This window comes from Merops nubicus, unplaced genomic scaffold (genome assembly GCF_000691845.1).
Source record: "Merops nubicus isolate BGI_N331 unplaced genomic scaffold, ASM69184v1 scaffold41990, whole genome shotgun sequence".
NCBI lineage: Eukaryota > Metazoa > Chordata > Aves > Coraciiformes > Meropidae > Merops > Merops nubicus.
In genome coordinates this window covers 7828-25989 of record NW_008582950.1, presented here as the reverse complement: position 1 = coordinate 25989, position 18162 = coordinate 7828, and the positions used below count along the sequence as shown (strand labels likewise).

Here is an 18162-nt window from a genome sequence, read left to right as displayed (position 1 = left end):
AACCTGATTTCAAGGGCATTACTTTTAGTTACTTTTCATTTATAGTAGTCAGGGCAGGATCAAATGTGTGGCATTCAGAGAGGTCACAGTCCTGCAAACATATTTTCTCCTCCTTTCCTCTGAGATGTCTGAGTTATCACATGTAGACTACATCTGGTATCCGAGCCATATGGGGTAAACATACCAGGACAACTGTTCAGTGGATGTTGTGGCAGAGGCAGAATTTAGCTTTGTCCCTATAGGTGTGTATCCATGTATCCATCCATGCTTTAGCCATATGTGCATTTTATCATATGCAGGATATAAGGGCTGGAACAGCTCTCCTGAAAGGACAGGCCAAGAGAGTTGGAGTTGTTCAGCCCAGAGAAGAGAAGGCTCCAGGGAGACCTTATGGCAGCCTTCCAGTATCTGAAAGGGGCCTACAAGCAAGCTGGGGCAGGACTTTTTACAAGGCCGTGTAGTGATAGGATGAGGGTAATGGCTTCAAAGAGGAAGAGGGTAGATTTATATTAGATGTAAGGAAGAAGTTCTTCACTATGAGGGTGGTAAGACACTGGAACAGGTTGCCCAGGGAAGTTGTGGATGCTCCATCACTGGATGGGTTCAAGACCAGGTTGGATGGGGATCTGAGCAATCTAGTCCAGTGGGAAGTGTCCCTGCCCATGGCAGGGGAGTCAGAACTGTATGATCTTTAAGGTGCCTTCCAACCCAAACCATTCTATGATTCTCTGTATGCGTGTCACTATGTAATTGTATTAACACCATTTCCCATAAACTGTAGACTGGGACTGAGAAATGCTCATAAGTCTTTCACTATACTCCTGTAAAAGTGCTTAACAGCTTACAAATTTTTTTTTTTTTTCCAAGCCAAAAGAACATTTCCAAGCCACTCACATGCAAGAAGTGCTTTTATTCTTGCCTTAAGTGAAAGCCATCAAGGTCTGCAAAAAGCTGAGTGGAAAATCATGCTCTACCTTACAGCAGGCAGGAAAATCAGCTGGCGATCATGGCTCAAAGGTCCCACAGTTAATAATCTTACAGGCTACTGTAGGCCTTTCATAATATGTAGGTACAGCTTCCAGTTTCTGGAGGACCTCTGTGCCCTCGATCAGTTGCCTACAGGAGGGAGAAAGTGCACATATGATCTGTTGTCATCTGGAGCCAACTGCAGCCTCTGGCTTGTGTGCAGCCATAACAAACCAGGCGCCCGTTTCCTACTGACAGGCTGCACCCTCTCTGCCTTTTAAAAAGTTGTTCTTTGCAATGGAGTTGCTAATGCCACCAGTTCTTGATTACGTACCCTCTAGTTGGCATTTTAGGAGAGGCAGAAATACTATGGCTCCATTTATTTAAAGAAATAAGCATTTTACCATGTACCCCAGCTAAAAATGGCCATTATTTTTGAGGAGAAAGAATCAAGAGACATGCTGTGTTAGAAGTGACTCCCTGAGAAATATCTTTTGTTTCCTTCCTTCACAGCACTAGTTTGAATCCTCAAAACAGACCAAAATTTTGCAATCCTAATGATTTTCAGACCTTCATTTCAGATTTTCACCCATAGTGTGGGAGCATGAGTGGGTGCCAGCATGGCAATAGATGCCACCAGTGCTCTGGAAAGCTTCATACTGTTTCCTACCCCACCCCATCCATCCCACTCTTACCAAGCAGGGAGGACACTGCAGGCAGCCCCTGCCCAAGCTGACACGTTGGAACGAGTGAGCAGAGCAGAACTGGAAAGTGCATGGCTGTCCTCATCATATGTTGTGGCTGCTTTTTGCTTCCTCAAGATTAAACTCCCACTCAGATTTATGAGGGCCTGGCTGTAAGATCATGGACCCCCCACCTTTCAGATGACACTGAGCCCGTGGCTGAGGTGAATGCCACTCGTTACAAGTATACCCAGCCAGCGGTCGCTTTTGGTTTGTTCTCAGTAAGTTAGACAGTCACATTTTTCGCTTCCTTTAAAAATTATGGCTTTCTCCATGATGTGGCTACATGGAAACTGCACTGTGAATTACTCCCTCTATGGCAATACCAATGTATTTTGCTGTCTTACATCAAGCAAACTTCTCAGAGCAGGAATCTTCATTATTACATTCCTGAAAATCTAAAAGTCTTAAGAGGACCAGCTCTACACATTAACCTACTGAGAACAAACTCCCAGCATGCATTCACTAAAATAATTTCTTTCAGCTCATGAAGGCAAAGCGGAGCTCAGAGGCTTTGCCCAACACCCCCCTGTCCACCAGGGCCCACCTTCAGCTGACACCAAGTTACGCCAGCATGGATTTGTAGCCTTTGCCCTGGAGAGTCCCTGGCAGCTTTGCCATAGGGTTTTCCAGCTCGAGCAAGCCAAGCCAGGGCAGAGACAGGAGGGACAGGTGTCACTGGGTACTTCAAATCTAAGCTATCCATCAGCCCCCTGGCCAGAGGCATATGCATTGCAGCTGTAGGGATGTTTTCTGCCGGGCAGCAATGTCCTGTGGGGTGCCAGGGTGATCTCCCACACAGTGCAGCGGCAGCAAGCTTGTGCATACCTACCCAAAAGCCACGTATTTTTTGTCCAGTTCGGGAGCTGGCTGGAGAGTGATGTAGAACTGCGAGCCGTTGGTGTGGCGGCCCTTGTTGGCCATCCCGAGGACCCCTCTTCCATTGTGACGGACGGAGAAGCTTTCATCTAGGGAAAGCATTTGGGGATGAGAGGCCACAGCTGTGTTTGCTGCTATTCACCATACAGCTCCCCGTTCCTTCTTACCCACTCTCCCTTTCCCTTCTCCTTTTTCCCCAAATGTCTCATCAAGCCTCATGCAAGCCAAGTCTGTTTTGAATCAATGTCTTTCCTAGAAAGAGCTTCCCACTACTGCCTAGTGCTTAAGCCAGTAAAGAAGCTAATGACAAATATCCATGAAAAAGTACTCCAGGTATTTCTGAATATTAGAGACACAGCAGCGATGCCTCTGGCTCCCCATTGTCAGTCTGTAACACCTTTTGCTGGAGGTGCACTTAGCATGGCATTTCCCTGGACCTGATTAGCATTTTCCCCACTGTTTGGAAGAGGAAGACAGGAAGCAGAGCAGATACTCCAAGCAGAGCCTCTGCTCTGCCTTCCCTCATGCCACTGCCTGTGGTAAAGAGGACAGGATTCCCCATGAGCACAGACAGGCCTGTGAGGGCAGGGCATGCCTGGCTGGGGTAGGATGCCCAGCTGCTCCCAGTGCAGGGGAACTGAGAGACTTCTTCAGCCAAATAAAATGACACAGATGAATAAATGGAGAGGAGATATTTAGTTAAGGAGACCTGGGGTGCTCACAGAGTAGGAGCTTTGTTCCAGGGTGAGGAGAGGAGGCAGGCAATGGGAGTGAGAGCTGCAAGGAGGTGAAGAGGATCCTCCATGCTGGCTGAGGAAGGACTGGTAAAAGGGAGAGGAGAAACAGCTCTCAAGAAGGATGACTGGGGGAAGATAGGCATCAGGCTTGCTTGGGCATGGGGGATGATGGCAAGGACTTGATTCCTTCTCTTCTGTGGAGGGAAGCCTCCTCATGAGGCTTATGAGGTGGGGAGCAGGGAGTCCACTGATCCTCACCTCCAACACCTGCCTTGGACCTGATCACACTGAGCAGACAAGAGCCCCACTGAGCTCTCAGAAAGCTTGAAGGAAACTGTAGAAATAGTTATATGTTATTGTTCCATTATTTTTGTCTTAATTCTTTTTGTACTGTTCGAGTGCGCTTCTCAGAAACTGATTCATAAAAACAATAATTAAATTTTAAATAAGCAGTTACTCCCTGACTGCTGCCTTGTGGTTTGCAATATTACTTCAGTGGACTAATTTTGGAGTAGGATGCTTTGTCCTATGACGTCATGCTCCAGGCCAAGTGATTCTCTGTAATTACCTCAGTCCTTTCAGCCCATTACAGTAAAATGCAGTTGTGTCCCATTAATTTCAGTAAACGTTGCAGTACCCAGGCACGTGCCAAGAGCGGAGTCTCCCAGGACATTACTGGCTGACAGAGGCATCTCTCATTCTTTTCAGATGTCAAAGATATTTGTCCTCTGCCCTCAGTATAAAATAGTTTTGTGGGAAGTACTGGGAAACCAATCTAAGCCTTAAAATAGAAAGGCATACCGAGTGGAACATCCTTCTCAAAGATGAAAGCAACTTTTAATTAAAAAGTGAGGGGAAGTATTAGCAATCCTCTCCTCTAATACATCAACACGTGGAGTATATACAATATGGGTAATAAAACTCTTACAGCGACACTTGCAAGGTTGACAGGTTCCAAATTAAATCCACCTTAAAATTACTTAAGTGATTTTTGATGCATTGTCAGCTTCCCACGTGACATAGCAGCATCTTTCCTGGGTAGCACCGGGCAAGCACAAACTTTGCCTGGAGGAGGAGGAGGAGGATGGAGCCAGGAGCAAAACACTGCATGCTGGTCTGGGGCTGTGTGTCGCAGCCTGGGTAGCGTGTGTGGGGCCACAGCTCTCCTGTATGCAGAGATGCCTACATGTGCTCAAACTCATTTCCTCTGTGGATAGTTTCTACCTGAACAGGAAGTGCACAGGGTGTGAGATGCTCACTAGCACAAATCCGTTGAGTAGCACTGATGGAAAAGAGGATTCACAAACTTCAAAATCCTCGGTGATGGCCACCTTGCAAATAGTTTAACAGCCGGTATTATTTTTTTTGTGGAGTTTGTGTCCTTTCTGAGATGTGTGTGTCCTGAGAGTCTAGGCTTGCTGCTATTTCAGGAGCTTCAGCATCAAAGAAGTGACTTTTGCCTCTTCCTGCCCTCACGCTGGGCTACCAGCAGCTTTTCTGCCTGCTGGGCAGAGCTGGCTACTGACCCGCCTCTAGCTGGCTCTCCCTCCGTCTGTCCTGGGGCCTCGAGGTGAAAGCAGCTTCTCCTCGTGAGCAGGCTCTTTAGAATCTTGGGAAAGAAAGTTTTCATCTACACTTGACAGTTCTGATCTCACTGATGGCTGCTGCTCAGATGTTACCTCATTTGTGACATTGGCAGAGGGAAAGCTTTTATATAAGGGAACATAAATCAGTTTCAAAAGTGCTCTGGCTGTCATAAAACGCCTTTATGGGTTAGCATTTAGTCTAAACAGAGGATCCAAACATCTATGTCAATTGTGTGTTTTTTTTTTTTTCTTAAATATTGCAAGTTATAATGTTCTTTTTCCTCTATGTTGTATTACTTTATACCAGTATGTGGGAACATTTTTTGTTAAACTTAGCTCATGTTTGCTATTTCTCGACTTTCGTGGTTTGATGTGAGATTCAGAATTAACTCCCCTTAAATCTGCAGAGTCATGTAGAGGCTGGCAGCCGTGCCTGCTGTGTGCCCAAGCCTGAAAAGCTGCCTGAGGTCCAGGAAATCTAGAGTCGATTGTTTTAAATGCATTTAAACAAGTGGTATCGGGTGTCTAGAGATCTGTAGCTAATCCACTTCTGCATTTCTAAGGTCTTGTCCACAAAGATGAGTACTCACAGTTTGAAGTAGGCCTCACCTTTGTAGGCGACCATCAGCCCTCATTCAGGCAGATAAAAGGGGCTTGGTGAAGCTGAGCCCGGACAGGGGACTGTCCTGAGGCAGTCAGGGAGGGGACAGGGTTACAGATCAAAAAGTGACCTCACTAAAGCAGTCCACTCATGCCAATACAAACAATAATTGGAAAAACAACCCCTTTTCTTTAGGGAGATGAAAGGAAATTCCCAGGTTATTCTGTGAATAAGATCAGATCCGCAGCTTGATTTTTGTGGGAATTTGCCATTTGCACTGTAAGATAGCTGAGGAAACATACCTTCAAAGGTGGGACCATAAATTGATTCTCCTCCACCTCCCTTTCCAGTTATTACATCTGCAGGGGAGATAAAAGTAACCATCAGAAACCAGGTATATCACAAGCATTGTTGGGGGTTGTTAGCAGCTCATCTGACATCAGAGGCATGGGTTGGGGAACAACTGCATCCGTCTCTCTCATGCATCCCCTCAGTTTTATTACTGAAATTTCAACAGACCTTTGGGAAGAGCTCTGCTTCTGTCCCAAGAGCCAACTACTCTATGGAGAACTATTTCATCTGATGGTCTTAATTGCTGCCCCTCTGAAGCTAGTATCTCAAGTGAGAATATGTCATCTCCACCCCCAAGAGAGCTCCTGTGGGGCACCCTGGAGAATGACATCTGTCAGAGGGAGTAGGGGTGGGAAAAGAAAGGATAAGAATGCAGACGTATTATGGTGAGTTAAGACCACTAAATTGTCTAAGAAAAGAGGTTTGATAAGACAGAAGTTCCTGTTGAGTCAGACTTCTGATGGGTAAGGTACTAAAGAGGCCAAATACCTTTTTTTTTTTTTTTTTTTTTTTTAACAGAAGTCTGGTTTTGTTACTTTATTTAGACATTGTCTTAACACCAGTCAGGTCGTGGTTCGTCCTCTGCAGTGGCAAGCTTGTAATTTAAGTTGCTTTTATGGACTACAGAGATATCTGCATAGTGATTCATGGAATGTAGGAGGTGCGTCCTTCGAAGTATAAAAAAAAAAATTATTTAAGCACTTGCATTTGGAGCAGGCAAGGCAAATGCAGGTAAGAAGTATAGATAGGTAAGATGGATGATGGACCAAAAGGGAGTAAAGAAGGAAATCCCTTCTGATACACATCTTGACTTCCCTGGGGATGTCAGGCAAACTACATGACCCATTGTTTGTGGAGTCTTTCTCATCAGTGCTAAACCCCAGGCACAGTGTTGGCGTCAAACAACTCACCAGCACATCTGGAAGGGCTCTGACACTTGGCAAAATGCCTCTGTAAATTAATCTCTCCATAAAACAAGTAATATGTTTTCCTATGAATACTCATAGTGTTTTCATGTTTCAAATTAGTTTCCTAATTACTTAGCAAAGAACTTAATGGAAAAGAGTTAACACTTTCAATTTGCTTCCTAAATTCTTTTGAAAAGGCCTTGAATAATCAAAAGAACAAATTATCCAGACTTTTCTTATATTCAGAAAGTCAGATAGTGTTTTCCAGTTATGGAGCCCAGCAGAAAGGGTATGGACATCAGTAGAAAACAGACTTTACCATCCAGTTGCAACAAATACAGGAAAGACATGGTATAGTTAACAGCAGGAGGAACAAACAGAGCAATATATCACTCATAGTAGATGGTGCAACAAAGGAAGGAGTAAGTCAAGCTAAGAATCCAGAAATGGGAAAAGGGATAAACCAAGTCAAAAGTCCAGTCATAGCCATGCTAAAGTCACTATATTAATTGCCAAAGAGAAGCATTGTCACATATATCACTCTTGTCCTGTCCAGCTCTCCATTCTGTTCCACCATTGCTGGAAACTGGCTGCAGCAGACAGCAAGGGAGTCCTTCCAGTAACAAGGGAGCCCTACACAGTATACCTACCCATAAACAAACTCCCCCCCAGTTCACTGCAACCAGAAACAGCTTTTATACTATTCACTTCAAAGGCAGGACACCTACTGGTAACTTCCTAATTGGTTTTCACCCAAGGTTGACCAGGCCTTGAGAGAAAACCAAGGGGAAGGTGTCTCATACTACTGAAGAATCCTCTGCCTGGTTGTGGGAATCATGCATATGTCACCTTTGGGGTTTAGACCCCACCATTTTGAATGGCTATAAGAGACAGCGGTTTTTTAATATATGTTAATGAAGAACTTGTCCTGCAGAAGTTAGCTTTGTCAGGCAGTTCCGTGTCGTCTGCATGGATGTATTCATGCAGATTGTCCCATCTCCACTTCTGCTGTAACTCAGATTTACTCAGGGCACCTGGAAGCACACCTCCGCCTTGGATCCAGCCATTTTTCACAATGCGATGGAAAAGGGAGTCTTTGTAGGTGAGCTCTCGGCCGTCACGGGGAGACTTTGCTCCTCCAGTGCACAGCACACGGAAGTTCTCGCAGGTCATGGGACACACATCTGAAAAGAGCTGCAAAAGTGAGAAGAAGAAGAGGTGTGAAATTCCTAGTTGATGACTACTGCCCAGGTTTCTGTCCTCGCTCCTTCAGCAGGTGGAACCGCTTTGCGAGGTGTGCTTGTTCCTCGCTTTTGCTTTTCTCCTCTGTAATTTACCTCAAAAAGCAGCCTCCCAATGGGCTGTTCCTCAATGGCTATCTCCAGGTACACAAACGCATGCTGAAAAAAAAGCAGGAAAACAAATGCAGTGAAGGAAAGGCCAGCCCACTGTGCTGCACTTGCTGCCTAACACAGGGGTCCAGCTGCCCAGCATACATGGTCTCAGAAAATGTCCGCGGGATTGTCCACACACAACAGCATTCCTAGTATTTTGTTTAAACAAACGATAAAGTAGAAGATGTTTCACTTAATTCTGGACAGAAATAATCCCAACAGTGTGTTAAAAGCAAACTGCTGGGCAAGGCCTGCTTCTTCACCTTCTGCTTATTTGCATGGCCTCTGCAGCCCATGCAATACAGGCAGGAATGACTGAATCCACAGGAATACTGTCCATCCCACCAAACCAGACATTTCTCACTCTTCCCAGCCAGCCTCAAATCCGCGTGCAGTCGATGCTGCATCTTCTGTGGTATTAATTTTGGTATGACATTTTATTTTTCTCTGCTCTCAATACTGTGTCAGTGCCGGGCAGAGTTGTACCTAACATCACTCTGGCATCTCAGGAGGTCTTGGCTGGGAGAGGTTTGGTAGTTGGGCTTTTGGTACCCAATAATAAGAGTATCCAAGAATTTGGTACCCAAGGGCTGGGCAGTTTGGGATTTTGGAGCAGCACAGCTGCAGCATGGTCTTTAGTGTGCTTTTGTCAGACTGTTCAGCCCTAAAGCAGTTAATGCATGTTTGGCATCCCGGTTAGCCTTTGTCCCTTACTGGCTTCGAGAGGCACTGAGGCTCTGCCATCCGTGTCAGGGCATGCTCCCCATCGGCCTCTCCAGCCCCAGCTCTGGCCCTGCTATTGCAGGGCAGAATACAAAAAAACCCCCAACACCATTGATGTGCTCACTCTCCTTCTTCCTTGTGCTGCCAGCCCTTTCATCTGACAACCTCTTCAGCCACTTGCAGACCTTGGACTCTTCATGTAAGGCTACTTGCCTGAAAAAAAAAGTGCTACTTGCCTGGCTGTTTTTCAGATACTTGGTGTAGAAATTCTCAGCAATCGCTTGGTAAAGTGTCTGGGGCTTGCAGTGACAATAGTCCCACTCACAGTATGACCATTTGAGCAGCTCCTTCTCGTCCCCCAGCAGCTGGCCATCAACAAAGCACATCACTGAGGAGGCATATGCCCACACCTCACCTCTCAGCTCCTGCGTTTCCGAGGGAAAACAAAGCCTCCAGGGATTAATTGCACACTTAGTGAAGAAGGAATCAGAAATAATCAACCACAGATGAAGTGGCCTGTGATAATTTTATGTCTTTCCTACTTTTAAAACCACAAATCCTGCCAGGTGGAAGGGAGTGGGCAGCAGTTTTTGGTGAGATGTGCTGAGACTGCACACATTTATGTGCCCTAAAGGTCTGGATCTTGCTGCTATGACAAGAGTCATCTGGGTATCACTTTGGGGGGCAGCTTGACCTGAACAGAAAAAGACACCTGGAGAGCCTCATCCTGTTTCGAGGGTCTCTGAGAATGTTGAATTAATTGGGGTGGAAAAGTTAATTTCTGAAATCTGTGGGTGGCAATGAGCTAGGAGAAACTGCAGCCTCCAGGAGAACACTTGTGAGGCTTACCTTCTTTTTCTTCTGTAAATATTCATGCCATGCAAATTCCACTAAAGGCTGTATGACAGGATTTGCAAACTTGCTGGGAAACTTCAGCTTCAGAGCCTGTATTTTTGAGGTAAGGGAAAAAAAATTGCTTATGAGCAGTTTAAAAGCCTCCCACGCCCTATCGTGTCACAGATGGTATTTCTGTCATGAACTACAACCTCAGCCGTGTTCTGATCTGGTTATTGCTCTGTGCCCCTCATGGATCTGGCATAATTCCTGACACTTGCAGAAGTATATAGGAATTGCTCTAAATTTCTTTTTGTGGAGGTAGTGGCTGTCTTGTTTTTCTACGAAGGGCTGCTTCACAAAAATTATTGAATTATACTGGTATTCCCCCTCCTTGCCATGTGAGATGGATGTAAGCAATAAGATATTAAAAGTCATTGCAGAGCATCACCAGCTGTACTTTTTGCATTCATTTTTGCATGCATGGGGAGTTGTGGTCCCCTGCTGTCCCAGGAGATTGGGCCCCGGGCCTTGGGGCAGGTGAGTGGCTGGGCAAAGGCTGCAAGATGGATGTTTCCAGTCCCTGTTGCATGTAGCACTGCATTAGAAGTACGCAGCTATTTAGATATGGGACATTCCTGTCTATCAGTTTAACCTCATCTCCATGTGGTCTGGGGCACACAAGTGCCACAAGCTGTGGCTTAAAGCTAGCTGAGCTGGCCTTAAAAAGTTTAAAGAGAAGTGAATTTCTGTTCAGCTCACAGTCCCTGATCATTTGGATAGTGGCTGGAAGAACAAAAAAAGGAGGAAAAGCTGAGGCACACCCCCGTGCAGCAGTCAGCTTGGCTTGTCCTTAGGGCTGCTGATGGATGGCAGAGCTTCATCAGCTGTAAATAATGCTGGGGCACAAGCCTGGCAAATGAGCTCTTACAGGCAGGGAGGGCATAAAGGTCAGCATTGTGCACCCCACGGGGGGCTTCGTGCTGCGCATCTGCCGCAGAGCCCAGCTTCTCGTGAAATGCCTGCAAAACCCTGTGAGGTTTGCAGCTTTTTGCTTTCTCTTATGCACCAACAGAGCTGCGTTAAGGGACTTGTCATAAGCTGCTGAGCAAGCTGGGTGGAGCTGTGATGTGCATGACATGCAGCATTGCACAGCTGTAAACTCTCTCGGAGGCGCAGGGCCGGGGAGGTGAGGAAGCTGCAATGGAGACCCCCACCCCCAGCAGCCCTGAGCTGGGGGCCCATAAAGCCTCGGTGCCTGTGCCTGCGGCTGGCAGTGCTGAAGAAGAGCAGAAACACGAAATTTGGAATATTTTGTTTCTAAGAGCCGCCGCCAGGCGCAGGCATTCCTTGGCTTATTTACATAATGCTCCCCGCCGCGCCCAGCCGGGGCGGGGGCCGGGGTCAAAGCCGAAGCCAGGGGGCATTACCTCTGCCACGCACTTGGCCACGTGGAAAACCGGGTCCTGGAGCAGCCCCACCACTGTCACCTGCCGTGGGGCCATGGCGCCCTGGCCGCCACAGAGTGAGTCCGAGTCTGTCAACAGAACCCAGCTCCATGGCAACGCCAGACACACATGCCACAGCATTTCTAAGCACTTTCCAAGCCTAATGGAATATTTATTTCTCATCTTAGTAACAATGTGCAGTCTTGTTTTTTCACTGTATAATCCAAATGGCTTTATAAAGCGATAAATTTGCACATAACCACAGAATTGGAACCAAAAAGCCTATAGCCTCTCAGCTACATCTTTCTGAACTACCCACGTGTATAAAAAATTCAGACCAAGAAAGAAATCTCAGGTTGCAGAAGGGCTCCCCTAGGTAGCTCTGAAGTTTCTCAGGTCTGTATGTGGCTCAGTGGTATTTCCTTGCAGCAACTCCTTAGGGCATCGCTTTTGTAATCATTGTGTTGGGATGTGCAGCAATATTGGATTTGAAGAGCATCATCCTCACAGTATCAAAGACCATGCAGAAAATCAGTTTCTGAAGGGTTAGCTGCCACAGCTGCTCCATTGCCTGGAAGACCTATGCACAAGATATTATAATTTTGTGTTACGATTTTATCCTGCTGGAAAAATGCATAAAATTGAGGGAGGCAGAACAGTTTGGACAAGGGGACATATTAAAATCCTGTGGTAGACAAGGCAGCTTTAATTTGCAGACAGGTACTGGGTGGCAGCAGTCAAGCAAAGATGTGACAGTAGGTGACCACAGCAAGCAGCGTCTGCAGCTGCAGCCACCTCTTGTAAGCTGTGACAGAGAGATGCCAAGGAAAAGCCCTTTCCTTCCTCCCTTCCTCCTCCCAAGGGCCGGCATGATGACAGGCTGTGACAAGCGGAACTTAATTTTAGAAGCCAGACCATATGGCTTCTGCTATAGCCAAAAAAAGTCCATAGCAGCCTTATATAAACTCAAGAAGACAAGGAGCATAATTGGAGTCAAATACAAAATCAGTAACACTTCAGAACATATTCTCTTCACTACCTATTTTTCTCTGCATCCATATTTTTAGCTTTATACAGATAAATAAAACTGAAGTTTATTTAGCCTTTTAAAATGTCTCTGTGAATTTATGATGGGCTTTTTTAATGATGAAAAGAGCAAGCTCAGACCTACCAATTCCTTGCTTTCTCTATCCATTCTTTTGTGTCTCCCTTTCTTTTCATATAATTTTGTAACTCAGGTACATTCAGATCTATTCAACAGGTTGCAAATTATCGAAATTATAAATATTAAAATATTGAACAGGATGACTATTACTCATTTCAGCCTCTTTCTGTTACCTGTTTATGACAACATGATATTGTTCTGTAAGCTTATCCATAGTACTTAGATGAGTGGAAAAGTTTTCCTGGGAGTAAGAGTTAGATGGGAGTTTTACTGATACCCCTCTGCTCGCCCACTGCGGCAGATGTGCCGTGCTGCAGTCAGTCAGGAGAGAGTGACAGTTGCCCTGAAGAAGAACATGGAAAGCACAAGAGGTAGTCCAGTACATTTAAATGATGACACTGAAACCTTTTCAAAGGCTGTGCAACTAACGTAGTTGGAAACTTGGCATCCTTTGAAACATGCACACGTACCCTGACAAGAGACCCAAGAGTTTTGTTTCTGTGGGATTCTCAGAGGGTTTCCTCACTCCAAACCTCTCCAGCTGCTGCAGCCAGCTCAGTTCCTTTCAGTCCAAGATAGCATCTGAAAGAGACTGAGAAAGAGAACAGAAAGGCAGATTGGACTAATTAAAAAAGTACATATTTGAGAGAGGTTTCCCCCACATGGAGGTACTGAAGGTGATCTGGCAGGAGAGATGCTAGGAGTCGCCCAGTGACATTTTGGTGAAGGGTGAGTCAAATGACTACAGCATCACCCTGCTGAAAGCTGCATGAAGAGTAATGCTGTGCTTGATGAAGACACAAATGCCAAATAACACCAGAGCAAATACTTGGGAGAAGAAACATTGCACAGCTTATCTGCTGAAGCTGTGGAACCACAACTGTGTGCTGTGATGACTAGAGGGAAGGCCACCATCTCCTTTTCACACCAGGCCCTTGGGCCACCACAGATCCTTTCTGAGACATACTATGCAGGGAAAATGCAGTTGTTAGATCACCTATCAGTCAAAGCAAACAACACTGGAGACTTCAAAGAAAGTCTCATGCTGCCAGAGAATGAAGGACAGATTCAGCTCTAGAAATAAGGACCTTTATAAGTTTAATCTTCCAGGTGGAAGGCAGAAACCGACATCACTTTATCAATAAATTAAAAGAAAAGCCAAAGGGATAAGCTGATTTTGAAGATGACAGTATACTAACAAGGCTGTCCACAACAATCTGAAGTTCTCCAGGTGACTGCTGTAATAGCTGTGAGGCATGCGCCGTTAGAGGACAAGGAGGATACAGTGGTTTGAGGGGAAGACCCATGAACATGTAAGACTCGGTCCCCTTCAGGAAGGCAGAGACAGTGACATGCAGTTGCAGGTGTTAGAAAAACTTGCAGGACAGGGTAGGGAGTTGCCAACTGAACAAAGCTCTGCGTTCTGCTATTCCAAAGATACATTCCATTAGATGGGATTAAAATACTAGCCAGAAATAAGCATTAAGCATACTACAGTGAGATGCTGGTTTACCTAGTATATACCTGGATGTTTTTTTCCATTCAGAAGAATTGCTTGGGCCAGAAATGAACAGCAGTCCACCTGTTGTAGAAAACATTAGTTGTTATTACTTGTTCCTTCTGCACTCTTGAAGAGAACCTGTAATAGCAGTAGGATTGGGAAGAAGCCTGCACAGATGGAATTCTGACCATGGGAAGATATGTGTATCCAGCAAGCAATTTTGACTGCTGCCCAGGGCACACCTGCTTTGCAAACTCATCTCCTCCCAACCACTCCCAGGCTGGACTCAGCTTCTCCTGAATGACACAGTCAGTGAGACAACCTGCTGCAGAAATGCAAGATGTGGGGAGACAGAAAACACACCAGGCTGCTGTGCTCACATGGGCATTGGGTCAATGATTAGGAATGAATCCCATGCTAGCTTTCATTTAAGGTGAAAAGACTGTAAAGAATCCCAGCACACCAGGATAGGTCTTAGCCAACACCAGGTGAAGTTGTCATCGCCTTTTCCACGTAGACACTAGGAGGCAATTGCTGTAGTGCTTTTTCAGTCCCTCTGAGCAGAGGAGAGCATGAAACAAGGATTTAAAAACCTCTTGCAAAGTTACACGTGCTGGGATGAAGCTTTTCACATTGGTGGGATAATTTGCTTTCACAGCTCATACGAAATAAATATTCTGATATTTATCCATCAAAAATGAGATGCTGGATTGAAGGCCCACCGGTCTGATCCACACTGCCAGTGACTTGGCTTCCACACACAGACAGAAAATTCTCTTGAACTTTAGTGCCGAGGTCAAGAAATTCTATTTACAGCTAAACCATGGATAGAACATAACTGGCAAGCAGAGTAAGCGTACACACAGTAGTCAAATACATGCTGAACAGTGTTTGCTCTACTTCTCAGGGTTTTGTTTCAACTTCCACTTGGAGAGTCAGCCAAAATCTTCAGAAAAAAGCCAAAATTTCATAAGCTTTCATTTGAAAAAAAGAATAGTATAATTCTTTAGAGTTTAGCTACACAGGGTAACTTAAAAATGGAGTAGAAGAAACACAGTGCTGTTAATTGCTCACAAAAATTGATACTTCTGTAGTCTCTTACTGTCCTGTATTTATGTCTAGAATCCTAATCTCATTTTAACATAGTAAGCAGTGAGATGGATTTGCTAAGATTAGTTTATGTCAGAAAATCAGAAGTTATGGTGTTTACTGGCTAAGGAATATTTAGAGAGAGTTGCTTTGAAATGTAGTTTTGAAGGGATGTTTTTTTTCCTAAACAGTTCTTAGCAGCAGCTGAACTAAAAAGCAAAGCTGAAGGGGTTTCCTTTCACATTGAAAGCAAGCCTAGGCTTCGGCTGCAGCCTTAAAAATACACACACAGAAAAGGGATTTATTTTCACTTTTAATAGAAATGCATTTTCTATAAAGGAAGCAAATGGTGTCAAAAAAGCAACATTTGTGGTATGAGAAACCAAGTGAGCTTCTCGGCTGCAGGCTACAATGTGCTGACAGCTGAAGCAGTGCAGGGTGCAAGATTAGTCATTGCTCTGCTATTCACAGAATCTTGTTTCTTCAGTGGTAATTTTTAGAAAAGCCTAAGAAAATTTCATACCCAAGCCTTTTTTTTTTGTTACAGGAAAAGCATTGAGCAATCACTATGTGATAGCAGCTCACACACAACTGTAGCATCGTACTTAATGCTGCAAGGCTAAGTTCATAATGAACAAATCAAAGTTCAAAAAGAGAAGAAAGTATTTAAACTATTTTACTGGTGGTCTGAGAATGTAGCTTGTAACCAGCTTTTAAGTATTTCAGGATTCATAAATAGATGGCAGAGAAGGAACTCAGTGCAGGATCCTGTGAATTTATGATGAGACAGTATAATGGCTGCACACTATTTTAGATAAAATCACAAGTTGTTAGGATGAAAATGCCAGAATATTTATTGTAAGCTGAAATTTATACAACTAATCATGATGATTTTTTGTAATTTTGTAACAAGCTTGACTGTATTTTTTCATCTTTTCTTACAGCATTAAGATTTGAAGCTTCTCAAGTACAGCTGCAGAATATGCTGGTTCTCCTTGGTGGCAGAAAGTAAACAAGTTTTATTTCTCTATTCTGAGAGGAAAGAAGAGGTGAAAAGCCTAAAAAGTTCTGCTGTGGGATGGTTTGGGTTTTTTGTGTGTTTATTTGCATTGATTTAATGGTTGACAGTTGGACCTGATGATCTTGAAGGCCTCTTCCAACCAGAATGATTCTACGATTCATTCCCATTGTCTACCCTTTCCATAATCCATTCAGATAAAAACTGATCTAGTACTTTGAAATAATGGAGGTAGTTACTCAAACTGCCACAGCATATGGTCAGGAGCCAGCCGAGTAGTCTGTACTTGAACAAGGAACATCATCCACAATTTAGGCTCCCCAGAACAAGACAGGCATTGATCCTGGACTGCAGACAGAAGTCCACCAAGGCAATTAAAGAGCTGGAGGACATGAAGAAAAAGGAGAGCACTGGCTTTGTTCAGGCCTTAAGAGTAGGCAGAGATGCCACTGCTGCATTGGCTTTGAGGAAGGAGTTCAATGAGATGGCCTCTGGAAGTCCCTTTCACCTTAATTTATTCTGTCATTCTACACACTGGGTTTTATGCTCTCTGGGCAGTCATATAAGCCAAGCAGGTACAAAGGGCTTTTGTTTCACTTTTAAATTCACCTTAATCTTCACATTTTTAATTTGCTAGAACATAAAATATCAATGTAAATCACAAGTATGACATATTAATACCGAAGTGATGATTGAGCAAATTGCTTTAAGTACCAGTGGCATTTTATCTGGATCTTAACACATCAGAACACTACAGGAGATGTTACCAGTAGCCAAACCTGAAAATGAAAAGCACGTATCCTGGCATGTCATTTTATTAAGATTTCAAGTCTTTTTTGTTAGCAGTCAGTCAGTCATTGAAAACAATCTGTACACATCTAATCTAGTCAGCGAAAATAGCTGTACAACTTTTAATGTGATATGCCCCATTCATATAGCTCATTATGCTCTGGATTGTTTCTATTCATTAGATTCCCACAAAAACAATTATCCGCTTTAACATATATTAAAAGTAACATTACATTCTGCTCTCAAAAGTACAAAAAATAATGCTTCAAGTATACACTGGCTCCTAAGCCAGACTGAATCCTGTCAGGAAGAGAATTCTGCACTTCAACGGACATCTCCTTCAACATCAAGAGCTCTTCAAAGTGCTCAGCAGAGTGTGTGAATGCTATCCCTGCTTACTAGATGATGAAATAAGGCACAGGGGTGAACTACCTCGTCCACAGCCAGGCAGAGAGTGAGTGGCAGCACTAACAGAGCAGAATCTGGGCTTTTCAGTTGCCCAGTGTAACCACCACATCTCACTGCCACCACTCAAGTGCCATGGCTTAAGCACTTCCAACGAGCAGAACTGGTACAGCGTACAGTAAACAGAAGGGGCGAGCCAGGGCCACACAAAGGCTGCAACAATTTAAATTCAAACCAAACCAATTTGGTAGTCAATAAATCAAAATGCACTTCAGAGAATGACCACATAGAAAATTGTACATTAACCCGAAGAGAGGAAGCTCATGAAACATAAGACGTGTGGTATTAGCTTTGCAAGAAGTACTGGTTATCTTAAACTTGACAGTAGTTCAGGTGATGACTTCATCAGAGAACTTTTACTTTCTGATCAGAAGACATCCTGAATGCTCTTTTTCTATCAGCAAGGTACATTTCTCTGCAGAGTCACACAGAAATGTAAATAAGGGGCCAAATATCTCCTCAGTAGGCATAGATGTGTATGAGGCACAAAAACCCCCATTAGTCACTTTTGAGCTATGGAGTAAGTGGTAGGGAAATACCAATCTGGAAAAACAGGAAAGACTAAAATAAATAAAGGTAAGAAAATTGAAAGTCACCCATCAAAATCACCAAGAAATGCATCTTCAGATAGACTGTGCTGCAGGAAGCAAAGTGTGATACATGTAATTGGTGCTTGGATGAGAAGCATGCTATAGCCGAGCCCCCCGATGGCAAAGAAGCATTTCAGAATGCCTGTCCTTGAATAGGATGCTCATGAAATGACTCATTTACTGATAGAGACTGTTGATGGGATTCAGAAACATGTACACTTTGATTCTGTTCTTCATCAATCTGATGGGAAGAAACCATATCTTGGCTAGAGTGAGACTGTTGATTCCCGAGTCAGCTGCACGTGCTGAGCTCGATTTGAAGAACCTGCTAAGTGGATTTCTTCATTTTGTCCTTGATGAGCATGGAGATGTTCT

At 44.3% G+C, this 18162-nt stretch overlaps 2 protein-coding genes across 2 annotated transcripts in view; both read right to left on the bottom strand.

The window, feature by feature from the left end:
- Window positions 1-1004: 1004 nt before the first annotated feature.
- PPIL6 (peptidylprolyl isomerase (cyclophilin)-like 6) lies at window positions 1005-11227 on the bottom strand. The gene is made up of 8 exons (XM_008939192.1): window positions 11153-11227; window positions 9738-9833; window positions 9125-9313; window positions 8109-8171; window positions 7818-7965; window positions 5815-5871; window positions 2542-2677; window positions 1005-1116 (listed from the first exon to the last, which is right to left on the bottom strand). Exons 1-8 carry the CDS (start codon window positions 11225-11227, stop codon window positions 1005-1007), a joined length of 876 nt encoding a protein of 291 aa, XP_008937440.1.
- Window positions 11228-17920: 6693 nt separating this feature from the next.
- The window catches only part of LOC103771862 (zinc finger and BTB domain-containing protein 24-like), a 6561-nt gene continuing 6319 nt past the window's right edge, over window positions 17921-18162 (bottom strand). The window contains 2 exon segments of the mRNA XM_008939182.1: window positions 17921-18071; window positions 18073-18162. Coding sequence (XP_008937430.1) covers window positions 17921-18071; window positions 18073-18162 — 241 coding nt within the window.

Coding starts and splice junctions, on each gene's coding strand:
- PPIL6 (XM_008939192.1), bottom strand. CDS start 11,227: ATGGCCCCACGGCAGGTGACAGTGGTGGGGCTGCTCCAGGACCCGGTT. Junction 8,172..9,124: donor AGTATCTGAAAAACAGCCAG/GCAAGTAGCACT, acceptor CTTTTTTTTCAG/CATGCGTTTGTGTACCTGGA. Junction 1,117..2,541: donor AAAAAATACGTGGCTTTTGG/GTAGGTATGCAC, acceptor TCCCTCCTGTAG/GCAACTGATCGAGGGCACAG.